Source organism: Chroicocephalus ridibundus, chromosome 1 (genome assembly GCF_963924245.1).
Source record: "Chroicocephalus ridibundus chromosome 1, bChrRid1.1, whole genome shotgun sequence".
Classification (NCBI taxonomy): domain Eukaryota; kingdom Metazoa; phylum Chordata; class Aves; order Charadriiformes; family Laridae; genus Chroicocephalus; species Chroicocephalus ridibundus.
Window position 1 is genome coordinate 166,591,187 of NC_086284.1, and position 20,813 is coordinate 166,611,999.

Genomic DNA, 20,813 nt, shown 5'->3' on the forward strand with positions numbered 1-20,813 from the left:
ATAATAGCAAAATTAATCTTACATTATGGGGAGCGATGTTAAAGGTATGTCCTGGGAACTGGGGGTGTGTGTGTGGGGAGGGTGGTGATTCTGTGTTTGTATGCATAATTGTAAGGCCCATAATACGTTTTTAGCCATCCATATACAAAAATACAGATTTCAAACACAAATCAAAGCAGCTGTGGAAATTATTTTTTTTAATACATTTTGAAGCATATTTCAGTCACTAACTGCTTCAATGTCAGACTTATCACTCCTTAACAGTTATTTTTTCCAATGCAGTAACTCCCATAAAATTGAAGTAATTATTCCAGCCTTGCAAAGCTGTCATGAAAATTTATTTCACCAGGTACTAAATGTATCTGTCATCTCTTACCAAAATGAAAATGATAATGCAATAGAGTCACCATTTTACTGAGATCACAGTGTGCACTAACAAAATTTCACTGGGCTGTAATATATGTTTTGATAGTGTGTGGCTGCGTACTTGTATAATACTCAAACACTATTAACAGACATTTTATGTATTGCATTTACAACATTCCTCTGTTCCCTTACTCTTAATCAGTGCTGTGCAACACCTCCTACAGAACAAGAACATTGCAAACATGGAAAAAAAAAGAAGAATAACCAGTCCTAGTAACCCCTATGTATTATATACCCTCTCACTTCTTTGGTGCGAACAGCAGACATTGGTTCTGCCACCCCTATTAATAAAAATAATAAATCAAGAAGGCTGCCAGAGATTGGTTGCCAGAAATGCCGGTTTTTAGGCACTAGCAATAATAATCCGAACTAAAAGCCACAAAGGAACACTTGACCCAATTCTCAAAGTATTTCTCTACTGCTGTGACTTTGTTTTTCCATAATGAAACAGTTAAAAGGGTATATAATAAAAACATACATACACTTGTGCCCACACACATCTCTCTACTGGTTCTTACTCTTTTAAGGTGAAACATCTACCTTGTCTCCCCAGAGCCCACTCAGAGTTTCCCAGCAGTATTATGTGGGATGGCCATCTTGGATGATGGAAGATCATCTTATTAACCAGTAAATGTATTCTATTTATAGTACTTTTCAGATTAGTTTAATGCAGCTTTTAAAAGCTATTATCCATGTCTGGTGTAATGATATAATCAGTTAGATTGTTTTAATATTCCTCTCAATTTTTTGGCTCAAAATGACAAGTTGGAGTCTACAAAACACAAGTCTATTTACTTATTGAAAGCCACTCTCAGTAACTGAGAGTGCTCTGGGTAGCACAGATATGGTCTCAGGGAAAGACAAACCACTTTAAAAAATGAAATAAAAAATTATGTGAAAAATTCCCACCGGGACGTCATGTAGCTGAATTGAGTGGCTGTTATAAGGAACAAAATTCAAGTGAGTCCATTCTTGTATGACTTTTAAACTGTCCTGCTAACATCTTTACAATCTACATTTCTAATTAGTCTCAGGTAAAGGTTCCACCTCACAGATGAGAGCTAGTTGCGTTTTAAACAGCACAAACACAACCCAAGGGTCAGAGACAAAAATCAAATATCCTGTTTTACATATATAATTATGCACGTTTATTTCCAGTGACAAAACCATGAAATGCAAGGAAACATTCATCAATAATGTTTCAACAATATAGATTTAAGAGCTGCTTTTAAATCGTAAGCTGACATATCCACTTTGTTCACATTGTTTCCCAACAGACATTCACAAAGTTTGTTACACATTGCAAAGTAAAGGGATAGGAGTTATAAGTGTACTTTATTAACATTTTACCAGATGAATTTCCAATAGTCAGCAAAATAGCTTCAAGTAAACTGTAGTTCAACCAAACAAATCAAGGCATGTCAGAAACAATGGGAAATGGATAAGACACTGGTGGATTTCTCTTTTTGTTTTTTTTTTTTTTTTTTTTTTTTTTTTAAAAAATGGTATTAGCTGAAAAGGTGAAATGCACAGATGAAATTTAGACTGAAAGAAGATTTAGTCCATAAAAGGATAAGGTGCACCTGCAGTGGGGAACAGGGAAGAAAGGACTACTCGCTTTACCTGGTGTTTTAATAAACATAACATAATCATTCTTGAACAGACTGACTTTACGCCAGCTATTTTTAAAACATCCAACCCCATTCAAATTTGTTCACTATTATTTTACGTCACAACATAATAAAAGCTGCTTTCATAGATTCCCTCAGTATACCATAGCTATATTTATATATTATATATAATATATATAAATCCTGTACCTATAACTGGGATTCATAATAAAATACTTAAAAACCATTCTATAGATTTATTATATAATTAAAAATGCCTTTGCCTCCATAACAATAATATTTACCCAATACATTAAAAGTGCTTGTCATGTCTTCAGAAATGCAATTCTAGGACCTGAGGCACTGGATCAGCTGTTGGTAGAATGACTGGGATTGAATAATACTTAAATTTCTGTGTATCCAGGAAAAAAAAAAAAAGTTGTGAGACTAACACAAACATAGCAAGATGCCCCCTCCCACATCCCTGTAGCCATTCCTTTCGGAGCAAGAAGCGGAGGAAGGCTGAAAAAGGAGCAGCAGTAATACACCAAAACCATACGTCCACGCTGCTTACTGAAAACTTTGACTATACTGACCTAAACAGTATATAACTATTGAGAAGCTGATAGTTTAGGATAACCAAAAAGAGATGTACCAGACTAAAAACATAACAAAGCCAAGAACACATTCAATTTCAAAGCATCCTTCCAATGCCTTAAAGTATTTGACATTGTGCGCAATGGAGCTCTTCAGGAGGCACAGAGAAAGTGCAGACAGTGAAGAGTATTTACCTTCTACATCACCACAGTGTAGACCACAGTACCTTACAGGGGGGAGGAATTACTTAAATAGCAATAAAAGACTAAAAAATGTAACATATTGTAAAATACTGCGCCAACTTAATAAAAATGAAAAGTAATTAGGGTACTCCTTGAAGTAACAGCAGAGATTTCCAAACTTATCAGGAAAAAGCACAGAAAACCCATGTTCTAGATTCACAGTACCAGTACCAAAGCTTCGTTACGAAAATGAGATGCAAAACTAAATATATGGATGTATTATATAAAGTTCCAGTCATTCCCCACTGTTTTCAGAGTCACCTCCATCAAGGGAAATGGAATTTAATCAATGAAATGTCAGCCATTATTTAAAAAATTAGTTTAGTTGACTTGGTTACAGCTAAGTGCAGGGGTTTTTTTCCAACCGAAATGTTCTTATTTTAGGGAAAAGATCTAATTAGAAAATTCAAGAGCGACAGATGATGAATTTCTTTCAGAGTTTATTTGTTATATTCAGATTTTTAAAGTGAACTCTAAATTATGATTAAGAATTTTGTATTAAGTTTATAGCTAAAGTCTAAATTTAAAGTTTAGACAAACAAACTGTACTTAACCTATTGGTTCACCAACATGCTTCACCTATAATGGAAATATAATGGAAAGGGAGAAAAAAAAAAAAAGAAGAAACTCAGTTATCCTGCTGTTTGAGGTTCTCTGCTGATACTGCCACTGAGGAGTCCAATTCATGTCCATTTTGATAGAATTCAGGATGCTCACACAGCATAAGCAGTACTGCAATAAACAGGATTGACTTGAAATTTTATCTCAGTTTTAAAAAAAAAAAGGAAAAAGAAAAAAAAGAAAAGGAAGAGGCCCCTTGCTGCCCACATTACTGTACACATAGCCGAAGTTCGCTTTACGTAAGCAACAAAACCCCCATTCCGTTTGCCTACTTCAGCTTTTCTAGAAAGGAAATAACATGTAGAAAAGATTCATTTAACACTGGGTGGGAGGGGGAACAGGAGAAAGATTTTTCAGTTCTGGAAGGTTAGAAATATATTCTATTAATTAGAATTAATTCAAATATAGCGTAAAACTTAGTGAACACCGACTCCAGCTATTGTGAAGCAATAATACTTCCAGCCCAAACCAGGAATGCTTTTTCTCATTTTCAAAAAAAATTCCTCCCATACAAAAGTAAAAAGCTAGTAATACTGCAGTCAGTAGCTTTGAAGTATCAGGTTCAAACTGAAGGTCATAAGAGGAGATTGTATAGTTTGGTACCAATAGAATTAGAATTTAACAAATGAGAAGCCAAAAATAACGAATTATGAGCCAACAGAATGGAAGTCAAGTTAGAAGCCAAATGGTAATTAAAAAGAATCATATACACACACACAGATTGGCCAAAAGAGTCCCTTTTTCAGTTTAAATCACCAACTAGATTTGTGTTAGGGAATAAAACTATCAGCAATATGCTGTTACAGTAAGTTACCTAGATGCGGTTGGGACCAGAGCAGGGCATGTGGTCAGTATGACCACAGTATGCAGCAAGAGGGAACAAAAAAGAATCATCTCCTGGCAACATACTTTTCTTGTTTCTGCAGGATAAGTGTTCAATGCCAGTATGCTGGATCAAACAACTACCTGAGACAAAGTCAGGATTTTTTTTTTTTTTTTTTTTTTTTTTAAAAATAATACATAGCCATCTTGGTGAAAGTTCGGAGTAAGTCTCTTCAAACAAGAAATTAGGTTTGCTAGTCTGGCTGAATGAATTCTATGAATCCCTAAAATTTGGAAATCTGTGTTACTAAAATATCCCGGAATAAGTAACTGCACACTTCTATATTTTGAGAACTGTTTGCCTTTCATTTTTTCTTCTCTCTAGCCATTGAAAAGGATTACTTTCTCTACCATTTCCATCTGATTTACTCCAGGCTTGACAAAACTGAAGTCCTGGATCCACGATTTCCTTCCTCTAGTCATCTATGTCGTAAGTTAACGCTGCAACTAAGGAAGTGTAGGATTGTGCAGAAGTAACTTCTATATTAACAATTATATCTGATCAACTAGCTCAATCATTCTAACAGCAGCAAATAAAAGTGACTGTAAACACAATACGTAAGATAAATATAGCACTTTCAAAACCTTTTAGTCTTTAACATGATCCGTCAGAAAAATGGAACACTCTGTGCTGGTCTTACGCTTTGGAAATGTGATGCAGTAAGTATGAATAACCTACCCAAGGCCACAAAGGTAAACATTATCAGCCAAGAAAAAACTCCAAAGTTCAGACATTGAGTCCTCTGTTCAGACTACAACAAACTGATAAATCTCATTTGATATCTGAAAGCCTTTCACACCAAGGAAGTTCTCCACAGAATTAAGGGTTTATTGTAGTCAATTTGTTATTTCAGATGGGATTTTTCTCCATTTCATCCACTGCTGAGCAACACACACGCTTTCCAGTGAAGTCCTTAGTGTGATAAACCGCGTGTGGGTTGCGCGTGTGTACACGCATACACACATGCATTTGAAAAGGACAAAATCATTCTTATTTCATTCAGTTAATATAATGGAAAACAGTTTACATGCTACACTGTTTCTTCTTCCAAAGCGGACCTACCATAATTTGTGATCTGATGACCAGTTTTCCATTTTTATTTACAGGAAGATCTCTCTATTTGTCAGAATCTCTGGTGAAAACCATGGCATAGAATAGCAGAGACAAACCATGAGTTAGATTCTCAAGTGTGATTCATTAAAAATGAACTACGACTAGTCCTCCTAATTTGTAATCTTTCTTCACTAAACAGCCTTTCAAACTACAATTTCATTTCTCTGACAAAATTCACATCCACTATCCTGAGGATTTCTAACCTGTAAAAATCTCCTATGGAAAACGTAACGGTAGTATCAGTTTACTATAGTGAACTCATCTAAAGAAGTTAAAACCAAAAATAATATTTGGATAGGGTTTGGTGGGGAAGAACAGGATGTGCTTCTTGTGAATTATACTATACTGACAAAGACTATGCTGACTACAGTGCAAAGACAACGTGAAATGTAATGGAAGGGGTAGGTGAGAGGAAGTACAAAAAACCCCCTCTCACAAGATAAGCACATACAGAGTCAACGCTTCAACTCTGATTACTCGCCTTTGAAGCAACAAACCTGTTCTCAGCTCCAATTTTGAGAAAGTTTTCCCCATTTCATGCACAACTGCAGAGATCCTAATTTTAATATTTTTTTTTTATCAAATAGTGCCTTTGGAGAACAGAATGACTGAAATCTTAGCCACAAATTTTAAATCGGAAAAGACCTGCTATGCAGATTTGTAGCTCACAGAAAAAATAAATTCAGAAGAATGTTTTTAAAAAATAATAAAAAAAAGGCACAATCCTCTGGTAGGTCTGATAACAATTTGAATAGAGAGGGTGACAGTGGTCAAGCAATTCCAGGTGTTTTCATGCATATGTATATATTTGTAGTGTATCTGTGTCTATTTCATTGAGCTTCTACTTTCTCCATGCTCTTCAGTAATCAAGTACTTGATTTGTAAGATGCTACATTAGTGCCAGCAGGCACAAAATGGTATAATAAATACACTCTTCACAAAATATAAAAGCCATGCACTTAGTGAAGAAAGCACAGCTCTTCAGCTAAGTGGAAATCAATATCTCCCTTTCACTTTTTTTAAAATAGCTCTGCTCAGCCACTTAAGAGTCCCAGCTGCCACAGAAAGTCATACAAACTCCAAGCCCTGCTCTGTTTAAGTTTCTGTTCCATAGCTCACTTCAGGAGTGCGAACAGGATACTTCTTGCTGAACTAGACCGTAAGAAATTCCGTTAGTAGACCAAGTGAAAAAACAAATCTGATAATTTTTCCATTTTAGCAATTCATTTGAAATCAGTTCCATTACAGAAGCATCAAGTCATTGGTTCTTGTTTTATCACACGCTTTATAAAGACAGGTTCGTTACAACAGCCTTGAATCTTCCCACTGGCCATGTTCTTGGGGAGAAACACCTTGGAAGAACTGTGGTTCAACAAGACAGGGCTTTTGGATTTCAGAGATGGGTGTCCCTCAGGGACTAAAGTCACAGAACTGGTGTCAGCTGGCACCACAGATTTCTTAGGGAATAAAATTTTGCTTTGTTCTAGAACAACATGGTTTATAGAAGAGGTGGAGGCACCAGATAGCGATTCTTTTATCGCTTCATTTGGGATCTTGCTATATAGGTAATTGGGGGAGTTATTCTCCATTATATCTGACCAAGCCCTGTAGCGAACTTCCGCAGCTCCCCAGTAGTGTCTAATAGCAGACTCGGAGCGATGGCCCGTCACTGCCATTATTTCTCTAGGCCCCAGTCCTGCTTCGCACAGTAGCTGGATGGTGGTAGTTCGGAGCGAATGATTGGTATATCGTTGAGAGAGCCTGGCTGCCACACTTATCCTGGGCATCATGGTACCTAAGTAGTTCACACCCATCGGTTCTCTTTTGTACCAGACGGGCTGTTCTTGCATTTGCTCTGACGTTAGCTTTAAAGGATGCAGGTAAAAGGCAGGGGGCTCTGGAGGCAACTTAGACAAATAAAGCTCCAAGGAAAAGACAGGACAGTTTGGGTCCCCTGGCATATCATACATTTTACCCATTTTATGAGGATCTTCTCCATTTTTTCCTTTGCCAGGATACCTAAACATAGCATATCGACGCCCGTTCTTGTCCTTCTCAACAACAAAAGCATCTGGAGCCAGATCTCTTAAAATTTCCCTCCCTCGTTTGGCAAAATGCAATTGCAAATCAAACCACACCTTGTTGACGAGTGCCAGCGGGCTGTGCAATCCCAGCACACCGGATTGTTTAATCTTACGCAAGTCCTCAGCAGCTATAGGAGGATGGTGGTGAGTCTCATCCTTCCCCTGCATGCGCAGCATCTTCAGCACGCTCACAAATACCATGTTTGCACTAGCAAACTCTTTGTCCTTCATTAAGCAAATCTGGCGATTATAAGGTGGCATTTTGAGATGCCGGTTTAAGCCAGCACGCATTGACTTGTAGCTTGCCACACTGTAGGTATTTCCATCATGATTCCTCACTGTGTAATAAAACTCTCTTAAGATATCATTGAGTTCACTTACTGGGACCAATTCAAAGCTGGGATCCTTGCCATTTTTGGCCAGCCATTGTTTTAATAGGTTAGCTGCCCAGCCAGTCTGCTTGTGGGTGTTTTTGATGCTCTTAGCATCCTCTTCCTCTTCCTCCAAGCCAAAGAGGACATCCTCGGGGAAGTTAAAATTCGTCTGTGCTGCTTCTACCGCTTCTTTATTTTCTGATGAAGTCTCTTCCTGTTTCAACTGCTTTTCGAAACAATTGATCAAAGTTGTACCATCAAATATGCCACAGGTATACGGCACACAGCGAACTACTTTTTGTTCTGAGAGCTGTGAAGTGCGGAGTAATACATAATATTTTGGATTTTACATAACAAAAAGCAGGTGGCATTAACTGGATTTTTCAAATGATATGGCATGTCAATTCCATACCTCACTAGCCAATTAAAATGCATCAGGTCCTTCTTTATTAACCATGGCATTACACATGCTTTAACTGATTTTACTGAAAGCCAACCTAGAAACATACACTATAAGAGAAGACTGAAAACCGGAAAGCATCACGTGCCTTATTTCCCTCCTGCTCACCTTCCATTGCTAAATACCACTATCACACAATCTGTCTTTCCAAAATCTTTTCCGGGTTTCAGGCTCTACCGAAGAAGAAAAATTCCAAAATATGCAGCTTATATTGAAAATTAAATGTTAAAACCGTCTATCTGTCATCCATTCTGGTACTGAATTTCCTACATATCAAGTACTGACAAATGTTTTAATAGCTATAATCCACAGGTATCTTTGAAAAATGAAGTTTCAAACAACCATTCTTTATGAAATGCCTTAATAAAAAGGTAGAGTGAGGCACAGTTTATACTCTTATAATACCAGTTATCTTTGCCAGACTATTTCTGCGACAGGTGAAAACCAGAATCTTGTCCAGCATATTTTCTTCTTGCTTTGAAATACAATTCAGATTTAACTGTACTGTGAAACACTACCAAATGTGGGAATTTTGGCTAGAAGAAATTAATTTTATACCTCTAAATAAAACAACTTCCAGTTAACAGCAATGTAACTATGAGGTGCTTTGTGAAATATCTGTATGCAAAAGTAAAATTAATTATGAATAATTTTAAATAGCTTAATGTCAACCTTTAAATTTCAAAGCAAGTTCAACAAATCTTATACGAGGAATCCAGAAGTACTGCAAGTTCTCCTTTGTCATGAAGCTATTCCTGAAGAAAGTTTCTTTTCCTTTTTTTTTTTTCCTATGACATGAGGCAATGAAATATTAGAACCCCAATTCTTATTAACTTCTGGATCAGTGCTGAAATGAGAGCGCTGCAATAATTTACAAAATATTTGTAGCTTTAAGTTCAAGCCCTTCAGACAAAAACTGGGCAGGGTTTTCTTTTGTATGTTAGCTCTGTTGCATCAGACAAGTTTTTAGTGTGCTCCTGAATTACTAACTCATCTACTTACATAAACTCCATCAGAAAACTTCTGAAAAGATTATCAGAAGCTCACACTCCAAGTAATACTCTGGGTCAGAAGAAGAAGAAAAATACAAATGGACAGAAACTAGAAAGGATGGCACAAAAAAGAAACTAAAATTGTTTCACTACGAGCAATAAAGGTAAAGAACTTTTCTCCTGTGGATTGTAACTTTAGGATTTTATATAGAGACATAATCAACAACCTACCTGTGTTGTTCCCTCAGCAGTTCGCTTGTTTGCCGAAGTATCTGTTGTTGGCCTGCTTGTCTGGTTTTCTGAGGGGTCAAGAAATTGTTCATTTGCAGTATCTAATCAGCACCAGATATTGCTATCCACTATACAAATTTGGAGGCAATATTCAAAATTGTTTGATACTAAACATTCAGTATGTGGCACATTAAACATTTTTCAGCCCTAATTTTCACTTGTAAGTATTCAAGCTTGATTACCAGCATTTTTCAGAGGGAACAGAAGATACAGAAAAGCAAAATGGCACTTTCCAGCCTAGAAGTAGTACATGTTCCTCTCCCTGGAAGTCTGACAGTACACGCAAAATTTTTTATGAACAATTCCCTTGTTTACTGGAGGACAAAGCGTAACTCCAAATCCTCCTCTCTCTGTATGTAAACTGACAAGATATTAAACTGAAAAAAAGTTACCATTATTCAATGTTTTTGTACAAAAATTTGACTGAGCAAAGGATGGTTAAACAGACTGAAAATACCTAACTGAGGCGATTTGTGCAGGGAGACTGAGTATTGTCTCAGCCAAACACTTATCTACACTAGCAACTATAGCAGAAGTTGCTGGAGTATTTAAGGTAAAAATTTAGATTCAAATTCTCCCTTCTCATTCCTTTGCATTTTAACCAGACCTTATCACCAACAGTGCTCACCCAAAGCAGTCTTTCAATTCTAGTGAGAAAACTACTAAGGTATATACACTAAGGCTACATGAACTGCAGAAAGTAAGACATTTTTGGACACACAGGCCCTTCCTTTGGTCACTGTGCCTGATCTGTCACAACCCTTTTTATGTTGCATTAAATCATTATATTAGCTTTAGAGCTAAAAATCAAGACTAAGGATATAACTGTCCAACCCTATGGAAGATGTATTTTAACATAGGTAACTTAGAGATGGGAAAATTAAATAGAACCAGTTCTGATGTCAAGCTCTGCTTGACTTCATTTTAACATTACACTGTGCCAATGAGAAACTTGCTATAATTCCAACTCGCTCAGAAATCTTGAGGACCTCTTAGAAAAAAGTCTTCAAGGTAAATCAAAAGTGCAGAGAATCATCATGTCATGGCCAAAGATGGAAAGTATTTTAAATGGAAAGTATTTTAAAATAATTAATCTAGATACCATATTTGAACATTCATAGTGTTCAGAGGTTTTATACTAAATACAATAAATGTACTTCGTTGGGACTACGGTAGTATTCAGTTGCGTTTTTCCCCCCATTGTGTTTACTTTTAAGTGTTGTGAAAATTAAGTTAATGATTATGCTTTCCTTTCAGTATGTCCTTGCTTAGAAAGGCAGACAGATTATTTTGAGAGGCTGTATTAAAAATAATATACCAATTTGTTAATGGCAGAATGGGAGTTTCTGATTTCATGCTAGGAACGCTATAAATCAAGTTCTAAATAAAAGAAAGCTTACAGAGCCATACTGCTGACTCCATCTAAGGAGAGACGATTTCCAACAACGGCTGAAACACATCTATGACAGAGATGATTTTGATCTTGACAATTTCAACAGAAAGGCAACCCAGAAAAAAAAAGCCATCTCAATAAAATACACTAACAAACAAATTTCCACAGGAGTGGAGTTTTGTGTTTCCCTTTGACAACTGTTCTCCTTTCCCGCTGTCAACATTCAAGCACAACTTACCAACTCTGGGTGCGGTAATGGTGGGTGGTTCAATGGGAGCTGTACTACTAAATGCAGAGAGGGGAATCTTCATCTGTAGGGGAGCTCGGCTGTTGGTAGCATTATAAAGTCCTGAAGTACCCACTGTGGGCAAAGAAGTCCTTGTGGCCTGGGCAACAGGATGTGCAGTGGAAACAGCCTGTACAGCCAATGTTGTGCCTATTGATCCAGCACTGGCTGGAGAGTTCCTTTGAATACCAGGACTGGGCACAGACGGGCCGTTATTTGGTTTAGTTGGGTTAGTTGATGCCAAAGACACTGTAGTTTTGGTAAGGCTACCAACTGTAGATGAGCTTTGTACGGATATAAATTCAACGTTGCCTGACTGTTGGTTAGTTAACAAAGTCCCTGTGTGGCCTTGCAGGAGCTGAGGCTGGGATGACACTGCAACAGGTACATGCAAGATTACAGGCAAAGACTGCAATGAGACAGACACTGACTGAGTGCTGCCACTGGGCACTTGGTTAGTGCCTACAACCGTAGCTGTGTTAGCTGCAGGAAGAACTGTTGTTGTCAAAGAGCTGGTGGAGGTCACTGGAGTCTGAGGTTTAGGATGTCCACTGACAACTGTTGGAGGAGCAGCAAGACTGGAAGCTGGCACTACATCAAAAAAAAAAATTAAGAAAAATAAAATTAAGTATTTTAATCAAGTGGGAAGTTTCATTCCAATACAACAAATGGAAACAATTTACGATGAGGATGGTGAGTCACTGGAACAGGTTGTCTGGAGAAGTTGTGAATGCCCTATCATTTTAAGTGTTCAAAGTCAGGTTGGACAGGACTTTGAGCAACCTGATCTAGTGAAAGATGTCCTGTCCCATAGCAGGGGGGTTGGACTAGGTGATCTTTAAAAGGTCCCTTCCAGCCCAAACCACTCTATGATTCTGAGAAAAATGTTGTATATGATTAACTGTTTTTCAAAGAAAGGCTATCGATACCCTTTTTCTGTCCTACACTCGTAGAACTAGCCTCGTTAAAGATACAGTCAATATTGTACTTCTGTTTGAAAGAACTATATATAAATGGCAAAAAATTAGGATACACCAAAAACTATGACACAAACAGACTTCAAGAAAGATCCAAGTTCTAACTGTCGAAAACACATGAAATACAGCATTTTAAACACTCATTACAGAAATGGTAGAACACAAGAGAGGAATGGTGGAAAACACAAGAGAGGGAAAACTAAGTCAGTTATGACTAAATTGCTTTGTATAGGACCTTGTATCCAGAAGGTTCTACTGAAACCAAGGATTAATGTGTCAGAGAAGGTACTCGCTTTTATGCAACAACATTTCAGGATTAAATCTATAGATCAGGAGCACAATATGATACAGAAAGCCAGTATATGTCTACTATGAGATGATTCTGTGGAAAAGATTCAGCACTGAATATTAGATAAACTATTTTTAAAACCAAGGATGTGTAACTACAACGAATGTAATTAACAGTGGTTTTGATTCTACGCTCTCTATAAAATTCTAATCTAGGAATTCCATTTTCCGACTTGATTTCCTTAAGAATTAGGGCTTATGACTTCCTTTAGTTCCCCATTCAACCTCAGTAGCCATTTAGTAAAAGGGAAGCTATTAGCACCCCACTATGATCAAGTACAAAAAAAATGGCCTGTGAGTCATATGCTTCACTTCTCAGCAGCTGAGAGACGGCAAGTTTTGCTGCCATACCCAGCAAGCAGTCTGCTGAAGCATCTCATTTATCCGCATGTTCTGGTTGGCCAAATCAACACATTTTTTCCCTTACCTAGTAAGGGAAACCATGACAGCACACTACACAAATATAGACTGGGAATGTGGTAGGAAGCTAAAAAAAAAAAAAATTTTTGATGCCAGAAAAAAAAAAAGCAGCCATAAACCCCAGTTTTGCTCCATTCAGTTAGTTACTTGTTTAACGGAAACCAGTAAAACTTTTAAGAAGTGTGTTTATAGTCCATAGGCAGTTTCTTACCTGCATTCACAGGGGCTTGAAAAGTTGCTGGTGTGCTCTCTCCTATATTCCTCTTTGACTCCAGCAACTGCCTCACTGTGCCAGCATTCCTATGGAACAAAGTTTCAGTTAGCATTTCTCCAAGAGCCACACCAAGTATAATTATGAACAGTACAATGATGACAAAACCTTTATTTTACAGCTATTCCTTTAATTGAGGTTTTCTAAACCCATTTATTTTCTGCCCCTCACGCAATTTTGGATATTCCCCTACTGAAAAAAAAAAAAAAAGCAGCATTATTTGTAAACTTTCAAGTGCTTGCACCAATTTTGCCTTTCACCATGAGAATCTTCCTTTCTTTGAAATTAAACTTTCATTTTTATCCATTATTTTTTAACTGCTGAAACACCACTCATCTCAGTTTACCTAAAAATGGATTCAATACTGTCCATTTACGACTTCTGTGAAAGAAAATAAAATTTTGCAATTGAAGAGCAATGAAGGAAAAGAAAGAGCACTTTAATTAAAAAAAGTACAGGGATTATCCATTAGATTAGATATCTCAAGTGTCCTATTGTAAATTTTAACATGGTCTCAGAGATGTGGTTTGCTTACCGGTAAGTTGCATTGTTTGTGTTTGCAGTGTCACTTGCTGCTTTCACTGGAGACAGAGGTGCATTTGGTGCATTCTTTAAAAAAAAAAAAAAAAAAAAAAAAAAAAAAAAAAAAAAAGAAGAAAAAAAAAGAGAGCAAGAGAGAAAAGCCATAACAAAACAACCGTAAGTCAGCTTGCTAACTCATGCTTTCATTATATTGCATATTCATTCACTTCTATGCGAGACATACATTTTCTAGAGATAACAACTTGACATGTTTTACAATCCCCCAAAACCTCCTTGGTCCTACCTGCCTCCCCCTCCTACATCCTTCCTCTTTATAAGCCTCTTGCCATCTGGTTTTTATAGCATGAGAATCAAAATTTCTTCTTGAACGTTAGTGGACTTTTAGCTTCCAATTCATTAATTTGAATTAATCAAATTCCAATTTGTTTTTTCAAAAATATTGATCAAAAATATTCATTCTAGACACAGAGAAAGAATTCCTCTCCTCTCCCCCCTCCACCCCAAAATCAAAGTAGTGGGATTCAGTTGTATTTACTATGTACTCTTCATATTGAAGTAAATTAGATTTACTTACATACAGTTTAAGGTGCTTCCATACTAACAATGCCTAAAGAACATTCTGTACAAATCAGAATTGCATAACAGATATTGAAAGGCTATTCTTTCATATCACTGCCTTTACCAAACAACACAATCCTACTTTGTGAACACCATTGAACAACCAGGTCCCATCTTTCTGCATATAAAATTTCTTTATTTTTTGACACAAGGTTTAGGCTAATTCAGAAAAACAAGTATAAAAAAATCCAGTTCTTACTTCCTGTCTTTTCTTCAAGTCCTCCCTGGCTGCTCCAAACCGCTTTGTCAATCGAGCAATTTTAGCCTAAATGGGAAGAAGACGAAAACAAACAAACCCATAAATATCCTCTCTAAGAACTATCAAAGAAATTATGCAAACTAAAAAAAATATATAATTAAGACATCAAGTCAAAGGCTATTTTCATATCAGGGGAAATTATTCTTCCTTGAAATGCAGAACTACTATATTACTTCAGAGCAGCAGAAAGACCCACACATGCATCACAATAAAGGTAGCTTAGAGACAACTTGAATTATTTTCCTTCCCATTCACAATTGCACAAACAGAATCCACCTTGCAGATGTTCACGCAACATTCTGCATGAATGAAAGCAACTGAAAGCATTTGGCTGTTTTAATGCTTTATGTACCAACCATATCGAAAATGCACCCCTATTTGCCCTTCATATTATCTGCTCTTCCCCATTTATCGTATTTCTTGCTCTCACTGATACACATACCACACACACATTACTGTCAGCTTTGTTTTACTCTGATGTTCAGGTGTCAGGTTCATTATCTTCTTAAGCACCGTTCTTACATCTCGTCTTTTACCTATTATGTTTCCCTCAATATACTACTTGGTGATCGTTCCTTCTCTAATTACCTAAGCATCCTAATTTACCCTGTCTAGGTTGCAGTTCTGATGGCTGACTTATTCTAGAGGCAGTAGCTGTGTCACTTGTTCAGGTGGTACAAAAGCAGGTACTTTTTCTTTTATTGCACAGAAAGAAGAGTTAAATTCTTTTTACGAACTCCTGAAGACACTAGGTTAGCACTAGGAATGGAAGTTTTAAAAAAAATCAGCGAGTTTCACATACCATGATTTCAGAACCTCTTACCTAAAAGGAGCTGGTCCATTTAGAAACCTCACCTCGCCTCTTTCACATTTTAACAAAGCAACATGACAGGTTACAACTATAATCTGCCTTTAATTACATTTACATTTCAATTTCTGTTATCTTTGACAGTGTAGAGATATTTTGGAGCACCTTACATAATAAACCCATGTAAGCTTAGATTCCAAGAACACTAACATCAACACATTCACAGCCTTACATGCTGTTAGTAATTTGACACAGCAGTTGACGGCTAAAGACACTGATAAACAAGTATACCGAAAGAGTCTTCGATAGCACTTAACAAAAAGTCAACATAAAATGTCTGGGGCAGCAAGGGAGAAGAGTCATGAAGTACGAACTGGTCTGGCAAACTCGATACTTTTTTATGTTAAAGTTAAGTGGCCTTATTGTTTGAATTTGTTACGACATAAGCTTTTAATTGTCTTGTCACTTCAGAAGTCTTTGATTTTTGTGATGTTCCTCATGTCACCACTACGTACATTATTTCTATAAAGAAAGCAAGAAAACATACTGCATTCAACACAACTATTTGTTTCCTTGCTGCAATATAATTATTTAGTTTCTGGGGAAATAACATGAGTAAGCATCATCTGATGTTTCTTTGTTTCAACGTTCTACAAAGTCAGTGCCATTGTCCTCTCTTTTCTGCACTTTTCTGTTTTTAAGCAAATTTCTGGCTTTGTAGAGGCATTAGATATTTTCATACTTAGCATTTATTTGAAGAATGTCTAAATGGAACAGAAGAGCAGAAAAGCTTTTTACTAACAGCTAATGAATCAGTTTGCCAGAAGGAAGATTTGCTTTGGGGTTTTTTTGATGATTAATCGGTTGCTTTCTCAGTAGGGAATTAGAATTTTACAACCCAAAAGCAACATTAGGATTTGCTACTTCCTCCTCCTTCCTTTTGTGGAGTCAAAATGGCTTCTCTACTGACAACTACAGGTGACTTACTACTAAATGTTGAGGAACTTCTTTTTAAATTTGACTCTAGTATGCAGTTCATCACACAAACACTCACCTGTAGTTCAGTAAGCACAGTTTTATGCCTCTTGTTACATTCTACTTTCTCTATTCGGGTTTTCAAGTCTGCGAGAGTCTTGTCAAATACAGCACACTGTAAAGCACTAAGTTTTTCTTCTAACAGTCTCTGGATAACCTGCAAAATTAATATTTAAAAAAAAAGAAAAATAACAATGCAATCCCAGAGTTTGAGAGACCATTTATAAAAATATTCTCACTCTTAACTAGTGTCCCGCTGCAGACAGAACAATGACAATGGCTGTGCCCTGTCAATCAAATAAATCTATAGTCACCAATAAGCATGTGGCTGCACAGCTAAGAAAAGTTTCTACACCTATTTTGGCAAATACAAATGGTACTTCTTTGCCATTAATTCAAGAAATTAATTTCATTGCAGTTCTATGAAAATATCTTAAGGTTCTTTTTATCAAGTGCTGTGTTTACACAAATTAATTTTTCCTCTTATTTTTCTGTTCTTGAGACAGACACTGGCATTCAAAGAACAGAAACTAAAGATATTCAACGAAACTTTATTTCTAAGATGCAATTTCCCCTCGCAGAAGTGTCCTCTGTTGCTTTTCTTACAGAAGCTAAAAATGGAAAGAGAGACTGATTTCCGTAAAAGTTTACTTGATACACTTATTTTACTCCCTTCTATACCTACTGCAGTGCAAAAATTTTCCTTAGGAAAACAAAAATAAACCAGCAACAATTGTGATTCAGTTTTCTGCATCCTACATTAATGAAATTACAACGTGCATTGGCTAACTAACTAATGGAAGAAGGGCAGAATTATTTTTTTTTTTCAGGACCATAGTTTTCTTTACATGCCAATGGTGCAATCACATCAACAGATCTAAAAATCAGGAAAATGCTACGTTGATTGCACTCCTGTTTGGAAATGGACTTTCTTTAAAGGCAGTCACACAGTAAAGCACACCACATATAAAGCTTTACCACACTGAAATACCTCCCCTTGCTAAGATGCTCCATCCATAGTCACATGAGATTTAAGAGTTTCAATACTTAACACGCTTCCAATACAACTCTTCCAGTATAGTCCTCAAATGACATTTGATCCCCTCTCAGAAGTAGGGCTATATGGGACTTTATATGAATCAAGACACCTTTGTTATTTGAATTATGTCCAATTTTCAACCACAAAAAAGAGAAAGTGTTTGAGGGGGCAAGGAGTGTGTGGGAAAGGATGACTAATTCAAAGATGATAAGTGACACATATATTTGCCATCTTCACTCTGCACTTCCATTCTACCTTTTGTAATTTCTGGTCGACATCCTTTCTGGCTGTAATTTTTACTTGGAGTTCTGCTTCATAATCTTCTGCTATGTACCGACGACGTTTAGAATGAATGCTGTCCATGTCCTCAGATTTGGAACGTTTTCTCCTTGACACTTCACCTGGAACAATTAGATACAACTGTTTGTGAGGAACGTTTTAAAAAATGGGTATCTGCAGAGTGCTGTAATTATTACAAAGTTTCATTTGTCCCCCGTTAAAGCTTTTTCATCCTAAACCAGTAAGAACACCTTTGGAGAAACAAGATGTTTGATGACATAAAAGCAGAACAGTCCCTTTGGTCTCTGTACGCTGCTGCCCTGTTAGTGAGTTCTGCTTTGTGATTCACCAAACCACTGCCCCAAAAGCAAAATGGCTCTAGTACCACCATTCCCTTCTCCAGAACTTGCCTCCAGTTCTTCCTGCTCCTATCAGCACCATCTGATAACTAAACACTGCTTTTGTGAAGCAAAACAAAAGCCTCTTCTGAAAAAGGAATCCTCTTCTCAGGATTCCAGCCAAATAAAACTACATCTCATTCTGCCTGTGTCAGCAATGAACTTTTTCTCTACCTGCCATGAAGTTTTAACCCATACTTCCAATCCCTAACTGAAAAAAACATTCAAACTTTTTTCTAACTTCTTGTGTAAGAAGGAAAAGTAAATCTCTAACAGAAGAACAGGCTCAAACCAGAATTATATCATAGAAGTCACGTTCACCATAGCAATCAAGCACATAAGAACCAAAGAGTCCTCATTCACTCCTCCATCTCCTGGCACTGTATCCACGTATAAAACAGGCCTAGGAAAATTATCAGGAAGGGAAGCTACAGAGTACGCTGTGGGTACCTGACCACCATCAAAACACCAAAGCCCATAGCCCCCAACCCCTCAACTCCAAACCTGAGGATGATACAGACAGACAGAGTTAGTAGTACATCAATGAAGATCCACTGGAGACTGAAGCAGCAAAAGAAGGAAGTTACTTTCCACTGCCATTTTTTCTTTAATTGTATTAGATACATTCTGTGAGTAACATTTCTAATTTCACAAATTTCTTATCGTTTCATTTTTGAATGGTTAGATTTCTGATGTTATCAGTCTGATCTTATTTTCCTGATAGTTTCTGATGATTTTAAGACCTGCACGACAATCTAGGTTGTTATAAAAAGTTTGTGAAAGTGTAGGTCCTCATTTTTAGGTAAGTTTTATAGGGCCACAAGGCTCTTCATAAACATTTACAGAATGCTGAATATCTGCAAGCAATATAAATGTAAGAGTTCTTCATTTTTTTTCGGAATGACAGTAAACAGTAGAAAATGAAGGGCAGAAAAAAGTGCTAAATCTCCAGCTTTCTTTCATCCATCAGAAAAGCTTGTGGAAATAAAATAAATAAAAAAAATCTGAATAGTTAGAACACTATCCCCTGGCTAGTAACAGAAAATGTATTAGGGTCTTCCACAAAACTCTTTACTACCCCCAGTCAATCTCTTTAGAAAAAACCTAACCACTGAATAGTACAACAAGTAGTCTGTAATTTCCAAGAGCTACTTACATATTTCACAGAACATTCCTAACAGAACATGTTCAATGTTCAGGTAATTTGTTCTGAAGCAGATGCTACATGTGATTTTGCTGCAGTTAGACTCTTTCTGAAGAGTTTCAGGGTGCTTGCTACTAGTGGAAAGGATATCTGAAGGAGGCTTTGACTTCAAGGAAACTCTAGCAGCTTCTAATGACCTCCATCAGCTGCTCTTGATCAAAAGGTCCTTTGTGCTTATATTCCAGCTGATTCCTGATGAAGGCTCAAACACTCTTTTAGCAAGTACTAGGGAGACCTCTATCACCACTGGGCCTAGAGCACAGCTCCCAAACACAAGACTTTGCACAGCAGGGTGCACAGAAGGGGGATGGTCCCTACAGTCAGTAACGGTGGTGATGTGCCACATGGTGTGGTCTCCAGCAGCCACTGGAACAACTCTCCTGGTAACGTCAGAGCCTCCACCTAGACTGAGCTACTTTGGGGGAAGATAAGGCTTTGAAAGTCTTGGGCTGCAGGGATTATGTGTGTCCAGTTCTGGGCACCTCAATACGAGAGAGATATCAGGGTGGTGGAGCGAGTGCAGAGGAGGGCAACGAAGCTGGTGAAGGGCCTAGAGAAGAAATCTTATGAGGAGCGACTGAAGGAGCTGGGACTGTTTAGTTTGAGGAAGAGGAGGCTGAGAGGAGACCTCATCACTCTCTACAACTACTTGAAAGGACATTGTAGAGAGGTTGGTGCTGGTCTCTTCTCACAGGTAATTAGCGATAGAACAAGAGGGAATGGCTTCAAGCTGCAACAGGGTACGTTTAGGCTGGACATTAGAAAAAATTCTTCACAGAAAGAGTGGTCAGACACTGGAATTGGCTGCCCAGGGAGGTGGTGGAGTCACCATCCCTGAATGTGTTTAAGACTTGTTTAGATGTGGTGTTAAGGGATATGGTGTAAGGGAGAACTTTGTAGAGTGGAGTTGATGGTTGGACTCGATGATCCCAAGGGTCTTTTCCAACCTAAATGATTCTATGATTATCTAGGGCCTCCCATTCTGGCTAAAGCTACAGCAGAGGGAGATGAGCATCTCGGCAACAGAAGGTGCAAACCAGTGGGAGAGCTGTGTTGCCAAGTTAAAGGAGCTATGAGAGGAGATCAGGGAATGGATGGCACAGCATCAGAAATGGCGAGAAACAGACTGACTGGATATACTCCAAGATCCTGCAGCCTCAAGAACTGCAATCCCCAGCTGTACCAGAGGAGGTACAGTCAGAGCCTGAGCTTACCCAGATGGAGACTCCCATGATGAAAACG

At 37.5% G+C, this 20,813-nt stretch overlaps 1 protein-coding gene across 9 annotated transcripts in view; it reads right to left on the minus strand.

Annotated features, from left to right (window-relative positions):
- The window catches only part of ATF7IP (activating transcription factor 7 interacting protein), a 109,738-nt gene that overhangs the window by 27,086 nt on the left and 61,839 nt on the right, over window positions 1–20,813 (minus strand). For 5 of the 9 annotated variants that reach the window (XM_063322592.1, XM_063322593.1, XM_063322591.1 and 2 more), the window contains exons 4-11: window positions 17,946–18,091; window positions 16,671–16,808; window positions 14,749–14,814; window positions 13,924–13,997; window positions 13,329–13,417; window positions 11,325–11,963; window positions 9,634–9,701; window positions 1,551–8,173 (exon numbers count right to left, since the gene is read on the minus strand). In XM_063322592.1, the coding sequence (XP_063178662.1) occupies window positions 6,746–8,173; window positions 9,634–9,701; window positions 11,325–11,963; window positions 13,329–13,417; window positions 13,924–13,997; window positions 14,749–14,814; window positions 16,671–16,808; window positions 17,946–18,091 (2,648 nt within the window). In that variant the 3' untranslated portion in view covers window positions 1,551–6,745. Of the gene's footprint in view, window positions 1–1,550; window positions 8,174–9,633; window positions 9,702–11,324; window positions 11,964–13,328; window positions 13,418–13,923; window positions 13,998–14,748; window positions 14,815–16,670; window positions 16,809–17,945; window positions 18,092–20,813 lie in introns of those variants that run through there. The other 4 variants (XM_063322599.1, XM_063322597.1, XM_063322600.1 and 1 more) reach the window with 1 other exon arrangement.